Here is a 26,248-nt window from a genome sequence, read left to right on the forward strand (position 1 = left end):
CTGCAGCCCACCAGGCTCCTCCATCCATGGGATTTTCCAGGCAAAGTACTGGAGTGGGGTGCCATTGCCTTCTCTGATGACAACACTGGAATCTGTATATTTAACAAGCTTCCCGGATACAGTCAGTTCAGCCCCAATGGCTCTAAAAATTGTCCTACACTATGGCACTTCTTGAGTAAAAGCACTGAAGAGATTTAAGCTATGATCTATAATGACAGATATAAAACTATGAAATTTAATATTGTTTATATTACAAAATTAATGATAATGGTAAAATTAATGATGCAGAGGAAAAACAACTAAGAGAAATACAAATGTTATTTACAAGGAGTAAAATAACACAAAAGAAGTAAATCAAAACTTTCTTCCTTATGACTTGTTTTGAATATTTGAGCACTAACAAGGAAAACAAATGCAGCCTTTCTTTGCCTAATCTGTATTCCATATTGACCAAGTATAAATTTTCAATTGGAGAAGGCAATGGCACCCCAATCCAGTACTCTTGCCTGGAAAGTCCCATGGATGGAGGAGCCTGGTAGGCTGCAGTCCATGGGGTCGCTAAGAGTCGGACACAACTGAGCGACTTCACTTTCACTTTTCACTTTCGTGCATTGGAGAAGGAAATGGCAACCCACTCCAGTGTTCTTGCCTGGAGAATCCCAGGGACAGGGGAGCCTGGTGGGCTGCCGTCTATGGGGTCGCACAGAGTCGGACACAACTGAAGCGACTTAGCAGCAGCAGCATGCAATTTAATATTGTTTCTACCTTGATCAATACTGAACTACTTTAAATCTTTTTCACATAAGATAGGTATCCTAATATACTGGGGTCTTAAGAGCATGCTTTTGATGCAGATCTGGGTTTAAATCCCTGCTCTGACACTTACCAGCTGGGTGATAGGGTGATATTGGATAAGTTATTTTAACCTCTTTGAATTGTGATTTCCTTAGCTATAGCTATAATGTTGTAAGGATTAAGAGAGACAGCAAACACTCAATAAGTGCTTATAAGTGATTAAAGAGGGTCTGAAACAACTAAGTACTAATCTTTACTCACCATTGAATACTTCATTGAATTCCCCTGGCGGTGCATGAGTGATAAATTTAGCAGCTATGCGTACCTAAAGACAAATAAAAGTTACAGTAAAAGAATTATGAAGAGTAGCATATAAGATGGGAAGGAATTAACAGACAACAAAATTTTTATCACATCCCTTGAAATATAATTTCCTGTTTAAATCCTACTGGTTAGCAGCCTTCAGATTCTCCTTTCACAAGACATCTCAAAGTGTTTATTATCCATACAGATTTGTTCTAATTTGGGGATATACATGCTGCTTTACTTCTGAATTTTTCTTTTTAAAAAGCTGAAAAATCAATTTTGGTCAAAATATACTATAGTCACGAAAATAGAAAGCTACAATCCTATTTCATTTATAAACCCTTAAGCAAAACTAAATAAAACATTAGCAAATTGGTTTTATACCAATTTATGTTTATGGTGTTTATCCCAATAAAAGGAATCAATATAACTTACAAATTAAAGAAGCAAAACCCTGTGATCATCTTACCTCATGCTGGAAAAAACAAAATTCAATACCCGTTCAAATATCATAATACAACAACATAACTACTAGTTTTTAGTAGGAATAGAATAAACTTACTTAACTTTATAAAGGGTTATCTACCAAAATTCTATAGCATACTCAATAATGATGAAACGTAAGCAGTGTCACTAATTTCAAAAGCAAGACAAAGATGATTCTTGTCACCTAAACTATTCAACACTATACTAAACGTCCTAAAGAATGCTGTGGAAAATATTTATTCTATTATTCATTTTAAATTTCTCTCATGCCCACTACTGCCAATCTGTTACTGGGACTCTGATTAGAGATGGATGCTGAAATGTTAGGATCTAACCTGAGTATCTTAATTTTTTCTCCTATGTTTTATCTTTTCCATCATTTTATGCCTTGTGTAGGGAGAATTCCTCAGCTGCCTTTGTCACCTCATTAGCATGCTCTTCAGTTGTGCCCATTTTGCTATTCAATTCTATTTTAACTTCCAAGACTTATATTTTGTGTGTGTGTGTGTGCACGCGCGTGCAATAATATAATCTCTTGTGTCTCCTTGGGGATATTAATTATACTTAAAGTCTTGTTCTATGGACTGTTTCCTAAGAATTTAGATATACTGTTGATTTTTGTACTTCTCTTTCATGGTACTGTTGCTTCTCTTTGAATTTATTTTAGTTTGCCTGTTCTGGTTAGCTGTAGTTTATCTCCTTGATTGTAGGGGAGGGAAATAGTAGACTTGCTGTTGAGAATGTGTGAGCAGATTATCTTCTGAGTGAGCATCCTATGGTCACAGGCTACCTGGGGCACTGCCCTGACTCTATGCTCCCAAAGCTCATTCCCAATGCTATATTCTGAGGGCTAATGCTATTGCCTGCAGCTTAGCCCAAGTGGGAATGAGAGAAGGAGTCATGTGGTCCAGAAAGCTTAGAGAACAATTCCGCAACTAATCCACTCCAAGGTTGTTCTGAGTTCTTCCCCTCTTTCTCCTTAAATTGACGTCCTCCAGAAAAGCCCCTACTTCCACAACAGTTTTCTTCTTCAATGTGTTTTGGGTTTCCTCTGATCTTATTTTTTTTCATGTTTTTGAACCATTTCACTTTTTATCAAGAACTGCTTAAGGACCTCTCTGGTGGTCTAGTGGTTAAGAATCTGCCTGACAATGTAGGGAACAAGGGTTCAACCCCTGGTCCTGGAAGATTCCACATGCCACAGGGCAACTAAGCCTATGCACCACAACTACTGAGCCTGTGCCCTAGAGTCTGTGGTTTGCATTAAGAGAAGTCACTGCAATGTGAAGCCTGCACACTGCAATTGGAGAGTAGCCCCCCTACCCTGCTTACTGAAATTGGAGAAATCCTGCTTGCAGCAACGAAGATCCAGCACAGCCAAATAAACAAAAATTTTAAAATAATATGAATAAAAAAATAACGCTGTATTTTTTTAAATTGCTAAAAAAAAACAAACTTTGGTCCACTGATGACACGCTTACTAATTTAAACTATTACTAATTTATGTCTCTTCCCATTCCCTTTTTTCCCTACATTTTCATTTCAAAAGTTTTGTCATAAAAGGTAAGGTAAAACCATGTAGTTCATCTGCTATATAAATCAACCTCTCATCTCTTAACAAGTAAACGTTGTTTGAGAATCTTAACAAGGAATGTAAGATCCTATATAATAGAAAGAAAACCATCCAACAATCTGCAGTAACATTTAGTGATACCTATGTATGTGTAAGTGTGTGTGTAATAATGATGTTAGCAATGAAATAGGACTGACCGCAAAGGCTCTCTCATATAATTGTAACACATTATGAGGCTACTAAAAATTCCCTAATATCTCATGTGATGAATAGAAAGCTGATCCAACTTACTGACAAGGGGCAAAGAGGAACATGTATACCTAACAATAAACTGAGCTCTACTTTCCAGTTAGGCATGCTCTGTTGATTTCTTCCATTTCCTTCAAACAACTTTAAGTTCCTGTTGACTAAAATAAAATTAAAGTTATGAAAGTCAAACCATTCTTAGGGCAGAGAAAAAAAGACACTAAAGTCTTTGGAAAATAAAGCTGGGGTTGAGAATTTGAAAAAGACGGAAATAGTTTACAACTTTAGCATCCCTAGGTTTATACGGAAGATCTTATATGACTTTGCTCTTATTCTAAAAAAAGTAAAAGAAAAGCTGCTCCATAACTAAACTTATTTGTTCAGGCAAGAAAGGCTGACTGATTCATGCAGCAAGGCAGAATGAAAACTCTGGATTCTAATGACTGGATCTGTTGGTCCATTAACTAACTAGATTTGTGATTCTGGAAACTTTGCTAACTTTTTTTGGTTCTGAATTTCCTCATAATAATCCAACTCCTAAAAGAGATTAGGAGAGCTGCAGAACTTCTCTGAGCTATAAAACTCTCTGTATCTTTAAGACCTAGAAGACAAACTTGTATATTGACCACCTGGAAGCAGGGTTGAGGAATCCGTAACACAAACACCTTAAGATATTCTTATGCACGCACGTACAGTTTCAGAACTCTGATGTTGCAGGGTAATTGTAGATACCCTCCGATGAAAACTGGTGGAGATTAAGACAAAACACTCCATAAAGCTTTTATATTAACTAAGCAACAACAATAAAAAGATAGAGTTTCTAATAAGGAAGAAGTGTTTCTCAACTCATGAGAATTACACTATACAGGACTAACAGTTCTAATATGGATTTCCAATTGTGTATATGTGCTTTGCAAGTGCACTTAATCATATTACTGTACTTGTTAACTGTTGTTATCAATCACTTATTTAAGAAATTAGCAAACCTATTTTGAAAAGCAAACCCATTTTTTTAGCCTATTTGTGGTAAGTCTGTTGAGCAGCTATGGTCTTTCTGTCAAGGTGCATTTCCCATAATACTTTCCCCTCAGTCAAGAAAAATTAAGTGCGTGCAGTTCAAAAATATATTCATATACTACCCCAAAAGCAACTTCCCTTAAAAGAATAAAGCTACAGCTATATTTTACATATTACTTATTAATGTTTGAATACATAAAAGTAGAAGTTACCAAACTGAAAATTCACATTACTCATATTTCTGAAGTTACCTACACATTTTCAAAAGTTACAAAATTTGATGGAAATGCCATAACTGAAAAAGTGATTTGGATAATGGAGAAACTGACAGTGCATGTAAAAAAGCAGCAGTTTATCCATTCAACAAACATTTACTGAAGAGCCAGGAAGAATCAGTAAATAAAGATTAAATACCAAATAAGACACTGCCGCTGTCCTCAAGGGATCTGTTACCTAGATAGTAATATACCAAGCATTAAAAGGCACAGTGAAGCACAAAGGAAGATGCTGTCAATTCTACATACGTATTTAAGGAGGGCTTGGGGTGACTTTCAAAGGCAATGATGTTTCAGCTGGATTGGAGGATGAGTAGATACCAAGGTGAGCATCCCATGCAGAGGGAACAGTAGGTACAAACTAAGACAACATAGCTCGACAAACTGAATGGAGATATTTAAAAGATATGCATAATGTAAAACAACACTATTTTTTTCCACAGATTCTTTTTGCATTTTCAAAAATAAAAATTTAAGAAATACATATGTATACTAATCATTTATGTCAAAATGCAATAAATTTTTATTATCATTATGATAAAAATGAGTTGCTTGAAAAACTCCTTTTAAAAAAAAAAAAAGAAAAAAGAAAAACTCCTTTTAAGTTATAATATCTAATACAATACATATCAGGGCTTCCCTAGTGGCCCAGTAATAAAAAATCTGCCTGAAATGCAGGAGACGTGGCAGATGCAGCTTGGATCCTTGGGTCGGGAAGATCCCCTGGAGGAAGGCATGGCAATCCACTACAGTATTCTCACCTGGAGAATCCCACGGACAAATGAGCCAGTGGGCTACAGTCCATAGCCCACTGGACTATAGGCGTCACAAAGAGTCAGACACTACTGAAGTGACTGAGCACATATACACAATACTCAGAAGCCACATAAATAAAAATTCAATTTCATTGCATGGGGCAGGGTTTGATTCCTGGTCAGGGAAGTAAGATCTGACATGCCACACAGTGCAGTCAAATACAAACCCACCCCCCGCAAAAAAAAGAAACAACCAAAACCCCCTCAATTTCTATGTAAACACTAAATAGAAAAGATAAATGCACCTCTATATTCGCTCCAGCATTATTTACAACAGCCAAGATATGGAAATAATCTAAATGAATGGATAAAGAAGTGATGTGGAGTATGTGTATACACATATAAACACAATGGAATATTTGACTTATGGACATGGGGAGAGGGGAGGACAGGGTGAGATGTATGGAGACAGTAACATGGAAACTTACCGTATGTAAAATAGATAGCCAATGGGAATTTGCTCTATGTCTCAGGAAACTCAAACAGGGGCTCTGTATCTACCTAGAGGGGTGGGATGGGGCAGAAGATGGGAGGGAGGTTCAAAAAGGAGGGGACATATGTATACCCATGGCTGATTCATGTTGAGGTTTGACAGAAGACAACAAAATTTTGTAAAGCAATTATCCTTCAATTAAAAAAAAAAAAATTACCAGGACTAAGTGCCACAAAGCAATTGCTCAAGTCATTAAAAAGCTCTGGTACTCTGAACAAACATATAAGATGTAAGCCAAAATGATATACTACTTGGGGAAAAAAAAAGAATGAAAATCTGCCATTTGCAACATGAATGGACATAGAGGGTATTATGCTAAGTGAAGTAAGTCATAAAAAGACAAATACTATATAATTTTACTTACATGTGGAATCTAAAAAACAATCAGAATAATGGAGACAGAGAACAAAAAGGCAGTTGCCAGAAGGGAGAGGTTTGTGTGGAGGAAAGAAATAAGTAAGGGAAATTAAGAGGTACAATCTTTAGTTGCAAAATAAATTAAGTAACTGGTATGAAACGTACAGTGTAGGGAATAATAGTCAATAACTATGTAGCATCTTTGTCACACACCTTAACTGACTTACTGGGGTAATTATTTTGAAATGTATAGAAATATCAAATCATTATGCTGTATAACAGGAACTAACAGTGTTATAGGTCAATTATACTTCAAAAACAAACTCACAGAAAAAGAATTTAGGGGTGGGGAGAGATAGTCAAAAGGTACAAATTTCCTGTTAACAAGATAAGTAAGTACTAGGGATGTAATGTATAAGATAATACATATAATTAACTGCTGTATTTTATATATGAAAGCTGTTAAAGAGAATAGGTCCTAAGAGTTCTCATCATAGGCAAACTTTTTAAAAAACTATTTCTTTACTTTTGTATCTGTCAGATGATGGATATTCACAAAACTTACTATAATAATCATTTCATGATGTATATGAGTCAAATCATACACTGTACACCTTAAACTTTAGTGCTGTATGTCAATTATATCTCAGTAACACTGGGGGAACAACAACTTGATTTCTAAGAGTATAAATGACTTCTGAAAGCAAAAACGTTTGAGAAGTGTTCTGTTGATAACATGAGTTGATTACTTACCATACTGTTGAGTGAAAGGGTTGCAAAATGTTGCTTTCCTATCTTTTTTTTGAAGTATATATATTTACATAAATGTATGGCTACTAACTTCTAACTTGGACCACCTCTGACGGCAGTATTACAAAAGCTTTTTTTCTTCCAATTTTAAGCTCATTTCTACGTTCCAAAAATCGTATGCTAGAAATTATTTGTATGAAAAATAATTTTTTAAAAAGCAAAAAGGGCATGCCAACATTTCCTTTTATTTATTATTGTATAAATAATTTAAAAAAATTATCTGAGAATATCAAGAACAGGAGAAATGTCCAGTTAAAGAAAACAAAACATCTCCTAATTTTTAAACTAAAGTGGGGAGACTTGAAGATATATATATACTATGATAAATGAGGTACCATTTCACACCAGTCAGAATGGCTGTGATCCAAAAGTCTACAAGCAATAAATGCTGGAGAGGGTGTGGAGAAAAGGGAACTCTCTTACACTGTTGGTGGGAATGCAAACTAGTACAGCCACTACGGAGAACAGTGTGGAGATTCCTTAAAAAACTGGAAATAGAACTGCCTTATGATCCAGCAATCCCACTGCTGGGCATACACACTGAGGAAACCAGAAGGGAAAGAGACACGTGTACCCCAATGTTCATCGCAGCACTGTTGATAATAGCCAGGACATGGAAGCAACCTAGATGTCCATCAGCAGATGAATGGATAAGAAAGCTGTGGTACATATACACAATGGAGTATTACTCAGCCATTGAAAAGAATACATTTGAATCAGTTCTAATGAGATGGATGAAACTGGAACCTATTATACAGAGTGAAGTAAGCCAGAAAGAAAAACACCAATACAGTATACTAACGCATATATATGGAATTTAGAAAGATGGTAACAATAACCCTGTGTACGAGACAGCAAAAGAGACACTGATGTATAGATCAGTCTTATGGACTCTGTGGGAGAAGGAGAGGGTGGGGAGATTTGGGAGAATGGCATTGAAACATGTATAATATCATGTATGAAACGAGTCGCCAGTCCAGGTTCGATGCACGATACTGGATGCTTGGGGCTGATGCACTGGGACCACCCAGAAGAAGGGTATGGGGAGGGAGGAGGGAGGAGGGTTCAGGATGGGGAACACAGGTATACCTGTGGCGGATTCATTTCGGTATTTGGCAAAACTAATACAATATTGTAAAGTTTAAAAATAAAATAAAATTTAAAAAATAAATAAATAAAAAAGAGATAAATGCAAAAAAAAAAAGATATATATACTATGATAAGGTGAAGTTTTAAATGAGCAGTTAAAAGAAATGTAGTTATCATTAGATGCCAACATGGGGGTCCTATCACTGTCATTGTAAACGACTCCCTTTTTTTATTTCTGGGAGTTAGCAAATAAGACAGATTACAGTCAACTCTCTATGGGTTCAGCATATAAGGACTGAAAATATTTTGGGGAAAAAAATTCCAGAAAGTTCCAAAAGTCAAAGCTTGAATCTGCTACATACTAGTAACTATTTACATAGTATTTATATTATATTAGACATTACAAGTAATCTAGAGATGATTTAAAATATATGGCAGGATGTAAGTTATATACAAATCCTACACCATTTCAGATAAAGAACTTGAGCATTCTTGTATTCTGTAATCTATGGGGGTCCTTGAACCAATCCCCCTACATGAGATGACCATACTCAGTATTAGATAAACATCTGACAGTCTTTGAAGACGGCTTTTAAGTGTTGAGCTGTTCTGTCAATATATAAATGTCAATACTATAAAAACTATTTATGTCAATACTATAAAAACACCTTGAAGGAATAGATGTAACATAAGTAGTAATGAAACATTCATATTATCACTGTAAAATCTAAAGTGTGCTCCATGGGTCTCGTTTACAATTGGCTCACCCCCTCTCATTCTTCTACTGTTTAGTTCCTAGACCTACAGCTACACTCCCACCTTAGGACTATTGCAGTTTTTATTTCTTTTGCCAGAAATGCTTTTCTATCAGAGTTCACTTCCGTCTTCATTCAAATATCACCCACTAAAGTACCCTTCTCTGACTTCCTGACTTCTATAAATTACCTACTGGACCCTCCATACCCTTCATAATTCTTGCCCCTTTACTTGCTTTAAATTCCTTCAAAGAACTTACCACTGAACATATGGTTATTGTTCAAGACCTCCAAAAGAATTCCAAGAACGTAGAGCAGAGGTCTGCTAAGTGCTAAAGGGCCAGACAATAAATGTTTCAGAGCGGTGTGGACCACATGATCTCTTTCCCAACTGTAAACTAAATGAGCCCATGTTCCAATAAGACTTTTTAACTGAGGTACAACTGACAAATAGCTATAAAATAACTAAAGGGTACGATGTGAATGTTTTTGATATATATATGTATACACACACACACACAGACACACACATCTATAGTGTGAAAGGTTTACCCCTACTGAGTTAACTAACATTATTTTAGATACTGCAATTTGTATTTCATGTAATTTTCACATCATGAAATATTCTTTTGTTTTTTTTTCCCCTAGGCCTTAATGGGCAAGATTTGCCAAATCTTGGCATAGACCATAAAAATTTGTTGTTTGTTCATTACTGTACACCTAGGACTAAGACCTGGCACACACAAAGAATGTAAATTAATGAATACTATTTTATTGTTTACAAAACTCTTTCATAACCTCTCTTTTGATCTTAAAATAGTTTGTTAATATAGGCAGAGAAGAGACTATTATCTCCATTGTAAATGAAGGAACAGGTTCAGAAGTTCCTTGTCCAAGGTCACATACTTAACAAAGGGGCGGCAATGCACTAGACAATCGACTATATTATGCAATACTATAATACATAATTTGCAATACTATACATAATTTGCAATACTATGCAATACTATAATACTATAATTTTAATACAGGTATTAAAATTCAGGAGAATTTATATAGTAAGATCTCGTGGGTTTGCCTAGTCCTTTCAGAATTTCTTTAAACCAAGAATTGAGACAAAACTTTGCATGTCAAAGTTGCAGTTGTCACAAAGTTGGGAGGGATAAACAGAATGATAAACAACTTTAAAAGTCCAAATTTTATCATCCAGTCTCAAAACTGAGTCAAAACTAACAAGACGAAATTTAAGAGAGAGAAACAAAATCATGGGAACAAGCAGAAGGAGAAAGAGAAGTGGCAGAGTGGCTGTTAATTGCAAAAATATTTTTGCTGCAATACAGATGAGGGATGGGACCTCCCTATGGTCCAGTGGTTAAGAATGTGCCTGCCAATGCAGGGGACATGGGTTTGATCTCTGGTCCAGGAAGATCCCACATGCCATGGAGCAACTAAGCCTATGCACCATAACTACTGAGCCTGTGTTCTAAAGCCCAGGAACAGCAATTATTGAGCACATGCGCTGCAACTACTGGAGCCCATGCGTAGAGCCTGTGCTCTGCGACAAGAGAAGCCACGGCAATGAGAAGCCTGTGCACTACAACTAGAGTAGCCCCCACTCACCACAACTAGAGAAAAGCCCATGCAGCAACGAAGACCCAGCACAGACAAAAATAAGTAAATACAAATTTTTAAAAAGTCCTTGTTTCATAAAGTAAGTTTCACTGTACATAACATTCATATGATAGTATCTGCAGTAAAGCGTGTATTTTAAAGGGGGAGAAGCTCAAGTCTCATTAATTCCATGGAATGCATTGTATTGTATTTCTAACCCAAACAGGGGGAATTTAAAGTCTGTAAGTATCAATCAAAGTTTTCTTATATTTCAGTTTCTTCTCTTTTCCTATCATCTTACTTTTCCAAAAAGGCAAATAAAGCAAAACACTCAATCCTTGCAAGATTCAAAATTTCATTTTTTTATTGCTAATATTTGTACTGAAGTTTAACCATCAAACCAAGAAGGTAATATATCCTATTGTTTCCCAGAAGCTGCTAGTTTTAATTTTAGTAAGAAACTTTAGAAAATTATTAGAAAAATAAATTTATGAAATTTTTATAAAACTCCCATTTTTAGTTTACTAATCTTTTTTTTCCTTGGGTGTGCCATACAGTTTGTGGGACCTTAGTTCCCTGACCAGGGATTGCACCCAAACCCTCAGTAGTAAAAGCAGACTCCTAACCACTGGACTGCTGGGGAATTCCCCTAAATAATTTTTTAATAACAGACCCCAAATATTTCAACATTACATCTATTCATAACCACCTTTTAAAATAATTTCCTTAACAAAAGAATTTCAAGTTGAATATTTAACAACTGTCAATGTTGGGAAAGTAATTCCAGACAGGCAGTGAAGAAATTTTTCACTAGATAATATCCATATTCCAGTTACCCACAAGGCCGAGGTCAGTTTATACTGCCCAAGTTTTGTATACTTCAGGAATGAAATCACTGCCAGCGAGTAACCTTTGTCTCCTTCATTAGTCTATTAAGTGTATTAACGACTTTGTATCTGGGCCTTTACTCACACTATCCTCGTGCCTCTCTTTTCATCTCTGTCTAAATCAGTCCTACTTTTTAAAGCTGGGCCATCTGTTTCTTTCAAAGATATTTTCTCCATTACTAAAGCCTCAAGAATCCTGTTTCTTCTACCAAACTTTTGAACACTTATCACAGCACCTATGTCAAGACTGTGGCAAAACATTTAAAATATAACATGGATGCTCAGTAAACGTCAGCTAGAGAAGACTGCTAGCAAGACAACTATGCTTTAAGTTATCAAACTGAACAAACCCTTCAAATTACTGAGAAAATCATTCCTCTCTTTCAGAAGTTCTTTGGGTCCTACTCATCTAATGTTCCCCATCACTACAATCTTCATCAGTATTGATAAACAGAAACAACTTTTTCTTGACCACAAGTTTTTCAAAGTGACCATTCTGCTTCCCTTTAAACTGATCTTTCAAAGTTTACTTTGATCATCTTTCAAAGTTTCCTCATGTTCTCAACTAGACTATACTTCAAAACAGAGTAGTAAATTGTGCTTTTGTAAATGTTTACTTATTTTTATTCTACAACGTTCCAGAACTATTGAAGGATAAGTAGCTGCATTCCTTCTCCAGAAAGATACTACTTTATTTTATCCTAGTAAGAAAGTTCTATCTGTATAGAATTCAATGTTATTTCTTAAGAGAGTTTTTCCTATTTGAAGATATTTAGGATGTCATTGCTGCTGTTATTATTTTGGATTGTAAGACTGTTTTTTCTAAGGGCAGTTTCAGGTTCACAGCAACACTGAAAGGAACATACAGGGACTTCCCATATACCTGTCTCCCTTCCCCCGCCAGCATACCCTGTCCGACTCTTGCAACCCCATGGACTGTAGCCCACCAGGCTCCTCTGTCCTTGGAATTCTCCAGGCAAGAATACTGGAGTTGGTTGTTATTCCCTTCTCCGGGGGATCTTCCCAGCCCAGGGATGGAACACAGGTCTCCTGTATTGCAGGGAGACTCTTTATCGCCCGAGCCCCCAGGAAGCCCAACACTGTCCCCCGGTGTGCACAGTCTTCCCCATTATTAAGATCCCCACCAGAGTGGCACATTTGCTACAACTGATGAATCTACACTGACACATCATTATCACCCAAAGCCCAAGGCCTACATTAGGGTTCACTCTTTGCGGTGCACACTCTGTGGATGTGGACAAACGTATCCACCATTATAGTATCATACAGAGTATTTCCTAAAAAACCTCTGTGCTTTAAAACAAAACATAACAAAAAAAAACCCTCTGCGCTTTGCCTCTTCATTCCTCTCTCCTCCAGGATGTTATCTGTTTTTGTTTTTTTCTTTAATACACCTTGCTTCGGTGTAGTTCATTTTCTGGGTCTGGTTCTAAGGTTTTCAGAGTATCAACAATAAACTCACTGGGTCAATTATTTAATAGATGCAAATTCCAAGCTGTTGACATGCATGTATTTCAGTATCAAACTGGCTCCAGAATTCCAGTTTCACTGCCTTTATCAAACAAAATCCCTGCTAGCTAAGAGTCCCCAGAGGCTAGTGAGAATTTAATTTGGGGTATAAGTTGAGGGGAAAAAAATACATTTTCAGTGATCTCCAGGAAGTGGAATAAAGATTTCACTAAATTCCAAATAAGCTAAATGCTTTCTTCCCAGTTTAGATCTGGAGATACTACAAAGAGTCAGAATGCAATTAGGGGAATTCCCTGGCAGTCAAGTGGTTAGGACTCTGTGCTCTCACTATCAGGGGCATGGGATCGATCCCTGGTTGGGCAACTAAGATCTCACAAGCTGTGCGGCATTCCATCCCCCCACCAACAAAAAAGAGAGAAAATTTTAGACGTATATAGTTGATTTTGATTTATCATTATCCATAAAGTCTAAGGTTTAAAAGGATAGTTATGTCTAAATTATAATCAACATTATAAAAATAGATCATGACACTTTCAAATAATTTGTTCCATGCTTACTCTTTAAAAAGTCATTTCAAGTTTTTCTTAGAAACTGTTCTAGTAGTAACCAATTACAAGTTTGGGTATATGTAGACAAACAGGTAAGGAAGGTAGACACGTTTAAAGAAATTTCATTAAAAAAAAATTCTACCAACACTAAGGAAAATCGCTTGAAGATTTACTAAAGTAATAATGTAACACGCATAAGCGTGCCAAAGACCTCCTCCTTGTCCAAACTTTAGTCAGGCTCCTCTGAGCCCTCTTCTCAACTAGGCCTTTATCTTGGCCCCCTCTTGTCTATGGCCTTGCCTAGCCCAGTCTTAGCAAGAATCCTGCTGTCAGTTTAAAGAGAATTCCCCAACTCTGGATATCTGATCAAGCTCTACATCTCCAACCTCTGATGTATAAGTCCTTGATCTGCCAGTGAGCAGGAATCCTTCTACCCTGATGTCTCCTATTCGTACTTTTCCATTTATGCCCCCCTCTCCACCCCAGCCACGAAATTGCTTGTTGGCTATAAATCTCCATCGGTCTTTGCTTATTTGGAGCTGATCTCAATCTCTCTCCCCTAATACAAAAGTATAAAATTAAAGCCTCTTATCATTCTAGCAAGTGTCAGATTGGTTTTCCTTAACAGAAGTCAGCACTGAATTTTACACTGTATAACGTGTAAGTAAAACGTACTTCACCATAAAATTTACATTTAAAAACCAAAAAATAGCTATTTTATTTTCTAGTTATTTTTCCCATCCATTCCCTTTTAATTTACAACTTCTCTATGCACCAAATTAGAAGGATATCCTTATTCCTTAGTCCTCATTCTGGACTTTCCTAATAAACGACACCCAAGATGTCAATAAAAAGATTTCCAAGTATATACCTTAATTGGTCATTTAGAAGTTCAGTGTAAGTGATAAAGCCTTAAGTCATCATTAAAAAAAAAAAGAATTGGCCCAATCTTAGTCAAGATTAAAAAAACCATCTTATCTAAAATCCAAAACAGCATTGAGATATATATATATATATATATGAAAGGAGGGAAAGAACTCTACTTGGCTTAATTAGAGGATATGCCTGAATGTCTAGATCAATAACTGAGGAAATATAGAAGTCTGAGATAAAATGTTCTAATGAGTTAGGAAGAAAGATTAAAGTGAGTGCAAAGATCACATAAGCAACATGTTGCTGAGGAGCTTAAATCTGTTAAAACCCCCAACCCGAGGTGACTGGGCAGATAGGTAAAAATTTCCAAGTACAATGGCCAGATACAACGAGTATTGTTGTACTCGTACAACAGGACCAAATTAAGAAATGACGGGGAAATCCACACTGAACGCCTTGAGTTTCACGTGCCAAAAAGCAATGATGCAAATACGAAGTCCAAAAAGGTAGAGTTCAGCAGTGAGACACCACACTGGCTTGGAAACTGATGCAGTCAGAAGCAAGAAGCATTTTCCCCTTTAAGAGACGATGCACCTGGTATTTTAGTGTATTTCTATCTTAAAAGTGTGTCTTTTTTTTAACCAACTTTTTCTCTTTTTTTTTAAAAATCACTGGGAGTCAGACATGGTTTCACATGCCGGCTTTAACACTTAATTACTTGGGTCTTAGTTTCTTCATCTGTGAGTATAATACCTGCTCATATATCTAGCACTACTTTGCCTGGAGAATCCCATCGGACAGAGGAGCCTGGCGGGCTGTGGTCCATGGGGTCGCACAAAGTTGGTCGGACACGACTTAAGTGACTGAGCATGCACGCATTTTAAGAATCCAACGAAGTAACATGAGACAGACATAGCAGATACTTAACTTTCTTTCCCTAAGCAAACGCCTAGATATTATTAAATCTTTATGTTTACCAATTTGTTCATTCACTCGGACAAAAAGGAGAATGGCAAAAGAAGCAAGCCAACAAATTTCCTTTTGCCTTAATCCTTGGTTGTGAACAACAGCTATACAATTAGAATCACCTGGGGAAGTTTTAAAATGACTGATGCCTGGGTTCCACTCACAGACCTTCTGATGTAACAGATTTGGAGGACAGTTTGGGCACCGGAATTTTTTAAAGATTCTTTGGGTGATTCTCAAGTCCTGTCAAGGTTGAAAGCCACTACCTTAGCTAATATGAAGTGCACATCTTCATGGTGGACACAAATAATGTAAGATATGCACATAGTCAGCATCCTAGCTTTTCAACTTTTGTAAATTTTACCAGTGTTAGCAAAACAACTTATACAAACAATAGCCCTCAACAAAGATGTCAATCATTTAAAAATAATTATAATTCAAAGCAGCAAAATTGCCAAGTCAGTATTACAGACTATACAACACAGAATTTGAGGAGATGGATATGGGTTGGGTTTGTTAAAGACAACTACAAGGGGAAGGCGGGATCTAAGCTATGCTCTACAAAGTGCTTTAAATAGTAGGGGGAGAAAAAAAGAGGCTATTACAAATAAGGGAACTGGTTAAGAATGAAAAAGGGTAGGAGAAAAAATTGTTTTGTCAGTTCGGCAGAAACAGATTTATCTGTGATGTAAGATGAGTCAGATGGCAGCAATTATGTTAACATCAAATCTGGTTTTATTCTGTAGGTAATGGAGAACTGCCAAAGCCTTCTGTGTGGGAAGCTCCATTGACAAAAATTAATCTGTAAGTACAGGAGTCCTCAATATGGCTTCACAAAACTTGGAAATCAGTCTGCCCTCTAAGAGTTAGTTAACTGTGAAATTAAGAAAGATACTATCAAAGCAAGACACATTTATTTCTTTATTCACCAAATATTTGAAGGACTACTATGAAGGCACTGTTTTAGGTAATGGTGATTCAACAGCACATGGTCCTTACAGAGCTACATTCTAGTGGGTAAAGAGACAACAGATAAGATTAAACAACTAAACTACATGGTATGCTGCTGCTGCTAGTGATAAATGCTAAGAAATAATTATAAAGCAGGGAAAGGGGATGTGAAATGGTAGACTGGAACTGGACAGAGTGATCACAGAGGGCTTCACTAAGAAGGTAACTTTTGATGAAATATCTGAAGAAGTGAGGAATAAAGAAAGAAAAGAACTCCAAAGAACAGAGCAAATGCAAAGACGCATTAAGTCAAGATGTGTTTGGCCAGATGAGTCTAGGTAGGAGATAAAGTCAGAGAAGTGAGCACTAAAGAGAGAAAACCGCAGATTCGTAGGGACTTGCAGTCAGAGTGAGAACTTTCATTCTGAAGAACATGGGAAGCAATTGGAGGATTTTGAGCAGAAGAGTGACACATTCTGCCTTATATTTTTTTAACCAGATCACCCTGAGTGGTTCCTTGAGGATAGACTGCCTACAGAGGGACAAAAGCACAAGCAGACTAGAGACAAGGCCAGTACAATCAACTATTTGGGAAACCACAGTGTGTCCTTTGTGGCTCAGCTGGTAAAGAATTTGCCTGCAATGTGGGAGACCTGGGTTCGATCCTTGGGTTGGGAAGATCGCCTGGAGAAGGGAAAGGCTACCCACTCCAGTACTCTGGCCTGGAGAATTCCATGGACTGTATAGTCCCTGGGGTCACAAAGAGTCAGACATGACTGAGCGACTTTGACTTTTCTTCCAGAGTGGTTGAAATTAGGATATGGTTAAAAAAAAAAAAAAAAAGAGTCAAGTTCTAGGTATGTTTTGAAGGCATAGCCTAAAGGATTTGCTAATGGACCTACAGGAATCAAAGACACTAAACTTTTTGGCCTGAGCAACTGAAGAATGAAATGCCATTAACTAAGCAGGGATTCCAACTGCAGGAGAAACTGTAATATGCCAAACTTGATATATACGGGTTTCCTTCCAGTCTCGTAAAATCTGTCAAGAGAAAGTCCACTGCTGTTAAAAGTCAGAAGGCGCCCTACACAAAGATCGGACATGGTCTGGGTGTTGGGTATATATCCCTACAATAGGAGAAAATGCCATTAAAATGTTAGATTGTATAGTTAACTTCCCTGGCTTGACTCCATGCTTAAATTGAAAAAACTGTCATTTGATTTCTTATGTACTTGATCTACTAATAATCTAGCCCCTCCTATATTTATTAAATTAGTTGCTACCCTGTTCCTAAACACTAGTTTCATCAGCCTAGCTAATAAAGGTTTGTCCTTACTATTCTGATGAATCAAGCTTCTGAACTTAACTGGCAAAGGATTAAGATATGGATAGTAGCTCTGGAGTTGCACAATAATTATTGGGAAGCTTATTAAAAATAGATTCCCAAGAATTTATCCCTCCAAATTCTGATGCAGCTGGTCTGAAAAGAACCCAGAAATCTTGCTTTAGAAAGAAACACGTTAAGCGTTGCTGCTGTAGGCAATAATGTTGAGGTTCTGAAGAAGGCAGTGCCCTTGGCCTTGTCATGAGGACTTACAAGATCTTTAAACTTTTAAAGTTATGTTTCTCGACACCTTGGTTTTTTTTTTTTTTAAACACCTTGGTTTTATAACATATTTTAAATACTAGGATTCTTGGTGACGTATTTGTAGAAGCTCAAAAGAGCACTATGCAAATATGGTAGTAATTTTTTTTTGGCTGTGCCACACACTTGCAGGATCTTAGTTCCCAGACCAGGGATTGAACCTGGGCCCACAGTAGTGAAAGCACAGAGTCCTAACCACTGGTAAATAAAACTGAAATAAATAAATAAAATAGAAAAGAGACTGGTAATACTGGCTGCCGCTCAGGGGAACTTGGTGGCTGGAAAGTGGGTGGGAGGGGACTTTTTACTCATGTCCTTTTCTACCATTTAAATTTTATGCATCTGATTATAGCTCCTATATACTGAAAATAATTTTAAAAAGACTCATGGAAATAGAAGAATAAAGTCTAATGATAGGAAGAAGAATTTATAAGACTGAAATACTAACTGAACATGAGAAGAGAGGTTATGGGTGAAACAGATGATGACAACGTTCTGAGTCTTTGTGACTAAACAAGAATAATGGTGGAAAGAACAGAAATGCAGAGGTTGGCAGGAGGTTCTGATAAAGGGAGAAGGGGAAATAACAGTAAGTATGTATTCAAATCATCACCTAGTTCAGAGATCCCCAAGTAGTAAAACTGGCTTATCAAAAAATTATCATAACTAGTTTCCCCCATCCAAGGTTTTTACCTTCAGGAATTGCTCCACATAAGGACTTTTTTTTTTTTTTTTTTTGCAAAAAGATGAAGGAATTCGTGCACTTGAGACAGACAAGGGTAATGACACCTGATTCTATGTGTTTTTCTGAGCTCTAAAGGAAAGGACTTATGAAGGAAAAACTTTTATTAGGAGTTTTGCAAGGTATACATAGTCAGCCCTCTGTACCCATGAGTGCAGAAACAGAGAACTACCAACAAAGGTCCAGCTAGTCAAGGCTATGGTTTTTTCTGTGGTCATGTATGGATGTGAGAGTTGGACTGTGAAAAAAGCTGAGTGCCGAAGAATTGATGCTTTTGAACTGTGGTGTTGGAGAAGACTCTTGAGAGTCCCTTGGACTGCAAGGAGATCCAACCAGTCCATTCTGAAGGACATCAGCCCTGGGATTTCTTTGGAAGGAATGATGCTAAAGCTGAAACTCCAGTACTTTGGCCACCTCATGCGAAGAGCTGACTCATTGGAAAAGACTCTGATGCTGGGAGGGATTGGGGGCAGGAGGAGGAGGGGACGACAGAGGATGAGATGGCTGGATGGCATCACTGACTCGATGGACGTGAGTCTGAGTGAACTCCAGGAGTTGGTGATGGATAGGGAGGCCTGGCATGCTGCGATTCATGGGGTCGCAAAGAGTTGGACACGACTGAGCGACTGATCTGATCTGATCTGAACCTTACTACCTCTTATATGAGGGACTTGAACATCTGCAGATTTTGGCATGGGCGGGGGGGTCCCCTGAAACCACTCCCCCAAATACCCAGGGACAACTGTATAGATACTAATTTTGATATGCAATATGGCTTCAAAATTTTATTGAATTTACTAGGAAAATGCTCACAAGGGGATCAAAGATTCTTAGCAGTGTCGTGACAGAGCACCATGACAGAGTAACTGCAGTAGATGCTTAGGCATTATGTATGCCCAAAGAGGCACCCATAGTGTGGACATGTTCCTGAACACAAGAAATATCTACAGATTACCAGAAATAATTGGGGAAAGGGAATGAGGGAGCATGAGCCAGGGAAATACAAAAATGAATGAAGCTGTGACTGACTGGTGTCTTTCATGCCAATAGCTTGGGCCTATACTATGTACCTGGTGCTCTGCTAGGCACTAGATAAATCCTTGCAGTAACCAAGGATTTCACAGCTTCGTTATCAGGGCAAATGTGCCAAAGCAGATAATGACAGAAACTCCTGGAACATTTTAACATTTCAGTTTTTAAAACAGAGTTTGTTGTTTTAATTTAAAGAGTTTGAAAAGTTCATTAAACTTTGTTCAGTCAGTTTGATCCAATTCCCCTTACCTATATTAAAAGAAAACTTTCAAGGTCCACCTATTTTAGAAGAAAACTTTCAAGGCTCAGAGAGAAGTGATTTTTCCAAAATCACATTGGTAGCTAACAGCACAGCAAGAAGAGACCAAATATCCTGAGGCTTATTCTTTCCCACTACCCAACAATACCTCATTTATAGTTCATTAAATAGGGGACTTCCCTGGTAGTCCAGTGGTTAAGGATCTGCCTTCCAAAGCAGGGGACTCAGGTTTGATCCCTGGTTGGGGAACTAAGATCCCACATGCTGCAGGAAAACTAAGCCTCTGTGCCACAACTAGAAAAGGCTATGTGCTGCAACAAAGACCCAGAACACACACCTCCCCCACCCCGCCAACTTCATGTGGGCCTCCTGCCACATTTTGGTCCACTGTGGCCCCGCTGTCATCACTGGGCTCAGTGCAAAGCTCCCATTGCGGGGCGCCTCCTCCCAGGGTCACCAGGAACAGGAGTGCAACAGAGTCAGCAGAGCAGACTTGAGGGACCCGGGTCCCAAGCTCCACCCAGGGTCTCCGCACATGCCCTTGCCCAGGAGGCAGCCGCTCCTCCCACACCTGGCTCAGCCCTTTCAGGGACAGCGTCTGCCCCGGCAATGAATCTAATATAATTCATTAAATGAATTACTCTGATTTTTTTTCATTCATGGATATGTTAAAAATAGTATAGTGAGAAAAGCATGGCTTCTGAATCAGACTAACCTGGGGTCTGAATTTTTTGACAAATGCTTTGCTTAGCTTTAAGGCTGGTCCTAATAAAATAGCTAGATGTTCTTGAAGAAATATAATAAACCTACACTCTTCACTAAAAATGGGCGCCTGAGTTTGTACCTGCTTAGGCTTTGTGCTCCTGTCCAAGATTTTGTAACAGATTATATGAATACTACTCAGCAAAGCCAACAGAAGATTTAAAAACAGTAGTATTAATTCTAATGAATAACTTGTTACAAAATAGCCATAGTCATTAAGCTTTAGGGTTTACTTTACTCTAAAGAGTAATAACTCACCTAGTAAATTAAGGAGGTATCACATAATCAAGGAAATCCACTTTAAAAGTATAAGTATCTTCATGATCTCTAACAAAGCCTTCAAATTTCATCATCTATTTACAACATTTTCCACATCTCTCCTATATAATTTTGATAAACCCATTTCTCAAGAAGTGTCTTAAAGACGGTATTATCTAAACTTAAAGCATAGAGATCCAATTTTCAGTTATGGTACTTCTGAAGCTGTACACAAACATTACACTTGTTAGGTTGAAGAAAAAAATGTACCAGTGGCACTTTTTTCAACCCTAAAATTCTGTGTGCATTTATGTGTTTAAAATGCTGAATCATGAAATAAAGGAAACAGTCAGTGCAAAGAATCCAAACAAGTAGTTTATCTCATACCCAAATTTCCTAATTATGGCATCTTTTCATTTTGGTCTTGTAAAGCATTTGGAACCATGTAACTGAAGACTCTAAGTACTAGATGAGTAGAGCTCATTCTCAGAAACTGAATTCTAGAATAAAACTAAAAGTATTTATTTTTGCAAGTTATTACACTTTCAACTTCCTGTTTTATTTAGGCAGCTCATCATGACCATTTCAGGTAACAATGCAGAAGCTAAAAAACCCAACTTCCTCTTTATAAAGTGACAAAAACTTCAGCAGTTAGTTATGATAATGGTTGGTTTTACTAGCTTTTACAGAAATACTTGCAAGGAAATCAGAGGCCATCACCACCAAATTCACCTTTGGGCTCACTGTTTTCAGAAAATATAACAAAGATAAAAAGCAGTATTAAAATATATTTGGCATCATGACACATGTGTGCTACAAAAAATAAAATCAAATGTAGTTGAGATCTTAGTTAATAAAAGAAAAAAATGAAAATTTTACAGCACCCTCAAGGAAGAATCAATATACAAACTAAGGCTGAAAATATCTTTTTAATAATAGTGCCTTGGTTGTGAAAGTTTTGTACAACAAGCATCTTGTTTATGAATGCTAAGGTAGTCATACCAACAAGTCTTTTCAAGAAAATACTTTTTCAGTTCTTGAATTCAGTTGAAAGGCCTGGAGGAAAAGAGGTCAAGTATAAAGCTGAAGGAAAATGGAAGTAATATTTGAAGTCAAAACCCTTTATTTTCACCTACTGATCCACAATAGAGAAATGCATATCGGTTCATCTCTAGGAATAAAGAATCTAACAAAATTTCAGTAATCTCAGTCATATGGATTTATTACATGAGATTTTTTTTATATCAGCTATTCTTGGTTATCTACTCTAATGAAGACAATGCAGTTAATCTAAAACCTGTTTACTGAATATAAAATTCATCAACATTTTTTGGGCAGTAGATTTACCTTACTAATTATGATTTGCTTGCTATGTCATTATTAAAATTAAACTACAAAAGAAGTATGCTGGGAGATAAGAGAAAACTGGTCACCCATCTGCTGCTATAAAATCAAGGCTATTTTTTTAATGTCACTAATTTCAACACTGTTAATATCCAGAGACATCTTAATTTACACTTCGAAGTATGTATTTTTCCTCCAAGTATAATTAAAAAGGCATTCTAACCCTGTGTCAAAAACAAAAACCCAACACTGGTAAACTTCAAAGTTTATCATCTTAAATTCCTAGTGAAATTCTGCTTAAGTGGATCATCAGTTGGCCTAACAAATGCTTTGCTATCCCATGATTTTCACTGTAATTTAACTTCATCTGAATTATAACTTTTTGCCTTTAGAATAAACACTTTATTATATTAACAGTTTTCTCTCTAGCGTTAAGTTCACATACAGTATAAAATGCCCTTGCCCCGCTAAATCTTACATTTATGAGAATCGATTTCCAAGTAAGAGGAAATCTAATTCTTAAGTGTTGTTCAATGGCTTGTGAATGTTCAGCGCTTTCTTCAGCATTTCAAAATGGCATGGTGTATATGATATATCAAGTTATTCCATACAGAGGACTCTTGGATCATAAACAGTCCAAGAAAACCCAGATACATTTACAGACCATTCAGAGGTATACATTTTGTAAGAGTCACTGTGGGAAATGCCTTGTCCTACTACGAATTATGTTGTGAAATCACTGTAATATTCACAAGTTCTAAAATCTTTAACCTATTTACTGAAAAGCCTGACAAACTGTTATGAAAAGTTTGCAGTTGTCAGGAAAAAAATTATTCCACCTAAGGTGGAATATTCTCTTAAGACACTTTTAAAGAAATAAGCATACAAATTACACATTGACAAGTTCAACTATAATCAAAGACATCACAGTGGAGCACGAAAAAAGGCAGGAAGCTTTGTCCAGACTTGCATGTGTTAACATTAAGTTTATGTGCGACAGAAAACCTTTCTCGAGTTAAAAAAGAAAGAATTCGTTGGCTAAACTTGTTAAGAAAAAAATCGAACACTGATTTTCAAAAATTATCGTCAAAAGACGCAAGGGACGGAGTCACTGCGGGGGCCGTATACATACAACCAAAGGAATGTTACAGAGAAAAGCGTGTTCAGATTCTGAGGCCAATGTCTCTGAGGCTTACACATTTATTACCGCGAGTTAGTTTAGCCGGTAGTATGTGGAAAAAGAGGTGTAGGAGGATAGGTGGCCAAGATATTAGAGACCTCTCCCTGTCGAGGAGTCGTGACAGCAAGATCACTTCCTGGGGAAGGAGGAGCAAAAGGGAAGTTAAGAGGCCACCCTGACCAGGAAGTGACTCGCCCTAAACTAGCCCCAATCATATCTAAAAATGGGGGGATGGGGTGAGCCCCAACAGCTAAAGGCGGTAAAATAATTGCTTCTTGATTCGTCGCGACATCACCATCGCCCTCTCTCAAATACAAAAAGGGTCCACAGTCACAATTCAATAACGGAAAGTCTCTTCTCTCGCAGGAAGACCACTGGGTTGTGCCTCAGGCCCAGGAGTAAAAGAGTTGAGGAATGGGGAACTGGGGCCACCGTGAGGCAGAGGAAAGCCCCTAAAAGGGCAGCGAAGCGTCCCGACTGCGGAGAGCGTACGCCGGCACGGACCGAGAAGCTTCCTTCTCCTGGGGGCACTGCCGGGGTTCCCACCGCAGTCAGGTCGGGCCTCCCTACCCTGTCCCGGGAAGAGGCAAGAGAGAGAGGCGAACCCCTTACCTTCTCCTCATCCGACACCCGATCCTCGAAGTCGGCCATCTTGGGCTGCTCTGGCCCAGCCCGGCCCTGGCGCGAGGGAGGCTGGGAAGAAAGCCGAGTGATGGAATCACAGCGAGGGCCGTCCGAGGGACCCGCCCGGAAACGCCGACCGCGAGAGCGCCATGTCAGTTACGGACGGGGGTGATGGCTCCGGGCCCCGGCACCCACGGAGTCGGCTAACTTTAATTTTAAATCTAATATCTTTCTCACTGAGCTACACTCATTTCCCCACTTATTTTGGGGACGTTGGGAGCGTGTTTCGACTGGTATTGGCGCCAGAGCTGCAGCCATTTCCCTATTCATCTATGGGACGTTGGGAGAGTGTTTCGACTGGTATTGGCGCCCGAACTCCAGCCGACCAAATCGCTGTCGCTACACCTGTAGATTTTCCCAGTATCAGTGCTCTCCATGACAGCCGAGCCCAAAGGGCTTAGTGCTGCTCGGACTCTGGAACGGTTGGTGGTTTTTTCAACCCTAGGAATGGGGTGGAAGGCGACCCTCGTTCGTCTGGAGGCTAAAACACTTAACTCCAGGGGTCACAGTTCAGTTCCTCCAAAATAGGTGCCGCCATCCGCCCTTTCCCTCCCTCGGAAGGAATAGGTAGCTCAGTCCTGGGGCGCTCCTCCACTTTTCAGATCTTCGTCCCCGTTCCCTGGGACTATCAGTTTTCACGGAGGCCAACTTTAGGTCCGCCACTATCCCAGGATTCCCGACTCCCGCTTTCCTGCCCTTCTCCCCTCCCAACTCCCGGCGCCAGCGGGAGCGGCAAGATGGCGGACGGTGACGGCTTAGGTGAAGCAGCGATTGCTGCGGCGTCTCCTGCCTCTGCTCCCGGCTTAAGCCCGTCGCTGGGCTGGAGGGAGCGGCTGCGGGCTGGTCTGGCGGGCACTGGGGCCTCACTGTGGTTCGTGGCGGGGCTGGGGCTGCTTTACGCTCTGAGGGTCCCGCTGAGGCTGTGTGAGAATTTAGCAGCGGGTGAGAGGCCCAGAGCTCCCCGGGGACGGGCGGCGGTGCGGGGTAGGGGGCTGTTAAAGGTGTCGGGGGCAAAGGCCAAAGGGCAGAGATTTCCTTATCACTGGAGGGCCTCGGAGAATGAGTTAGTTTAAGCGACCGAGTGGATTCTTTTTCTCTGAGGCCGCAGCTGATTGTCAAACTTGAGCTGCAGCCGCCGGCTCCTCCCGGAACTCTTAAGATCCGCCCTCTATCGTGTGCTTTCTGGCGCCCTAGGAGAAACCACCTGACAAGCTGTAGGCTTCAGGTGATAGGGCAGATTAGAGCAATTTCAGACCTGGATGCACACCCTCTGAGTCTCCCGCCACTCAGCTGAGATAACCCACACCCAGACAACAAAACATCTAAGAGAAAACACCACTATCTTAGCCAACTATTCTCATGTTTTAAAATAGCTTTCTCAAGAGATAGTTTCCGTTGTATTTTTGTCCGTTCTCTGTTTTAGACTTTATCTTGAGTAATAAAATAGAACAATGCAGGAAGTAAAGAGAAAGAGAGCGACAAACAGTAGTGGGTACTTTCCTTAGTTCTTTCTTTCAACATTCGTAGAGAGCTTGTGTGGGCTGAAGACCCAAAGACATCTAAGACATCTCAGAGGTGACGATCCCTTGGATTCTGCAAATACTCTTTAGCTGTAGCCGCGTCAGAGTGGATGGGAGCCAGGGCCTCTTACTATGTCATTACAAATCGGCAACCTCAAATTAAAATGGAAGTATTTCTATTGTGTGACGATTTTGACTGTCAGTGCTGTTTTATTTTTCTGTAGAAAGAGAAGGCAAGTGTTCGGTTTTCTATTCTGTGAGATAATATGAAAGACTGAGATAATGTTCTGAAATACTTTGGACCTTTTAAGAACCGAGTATGTAAATCCATATACAACTAACACACTAAAACAAGCTAGATAAATTGACCTTCCTAGACTGTTTGAAAAAGCTAATTTGGTGTTTCTGTTACAGGTTAATGAAGTGCTCACTAGTGGTTTGTACGCTCAGTGAAATGTTACTCATTGAGTTTATCTTT

General features: G+C 38.6%; 2 protein-coding genes across 25 annotated transcripts in view; one reads left to right on the forward strand and one right to left on the reverse strand.

The window, feature by feature from the left end:
* Positions 1-24,310, reverse strand: part of CAPZA1 (capping actin protein of muscle Z-line subunit alpha 1) — a 44,313-nt gene extending 20,003 nt beyond the window's left edge. The window contains exons 1-2 of the mRNA XM_019956827.2: positions 24,179-24,310; positions 1,057-1,120 (exon numbers count right to left, since the gene is read on the reverse strand). Coding sequence (XP_019812386.1) covers positions 1,057-1,120; positions 24,179-24,217 — 103 coding nt within the window. The 5' untranslated portion in view covers positions 24,218-24,310. The remainder of the gene's footprint in view (positions 1-1,056; positions 1,121-24,178) is intronic.
* Positions 24,218-26,248, forward strand: part of ST7L (suppression of tumorigenicity 7 like) — a 147,409-nt gene continuing 145,378 nt past the window's right edge. For 3 of the 24 annotated variants that reach the window (XM_019956822.2, XM_070785913.1, XM_070785912.1), the window contains exon 1: positions 24,354-24,672. Coding sequence is in view for 16 of the 24 variants with exons in the window: in XM_070785901.1 (XP_070642002.1) it covers positions 24,988-25,192; positions 25,778-25,825 (253 nt within the window). In the remaining 8 variants the exon portion in view is untranslated. The other 21 variants (XM_019956813.2, XM_019956812.2, XR_011565750.1 and 18 more) reach the window with 18 other exon arrangements.

Source organism: Bos indicus, chromosome 3 (genome assembly GCF_029378745.1).
Source record: "Bos indicus isolate NIAB-ARS_2022 breed Sahiwal x Tharparkar chromosome 3, NIAB-ARS_B.indTharparkar_mat_pri_1.0, whole genome shotgun sequence".
Classification (NCBI taxonomy): Eukaryota; Metazoa; Chordata; class Mammalia; order Artiodactyla; family Bovidae; genus Bos; species Bos indicus.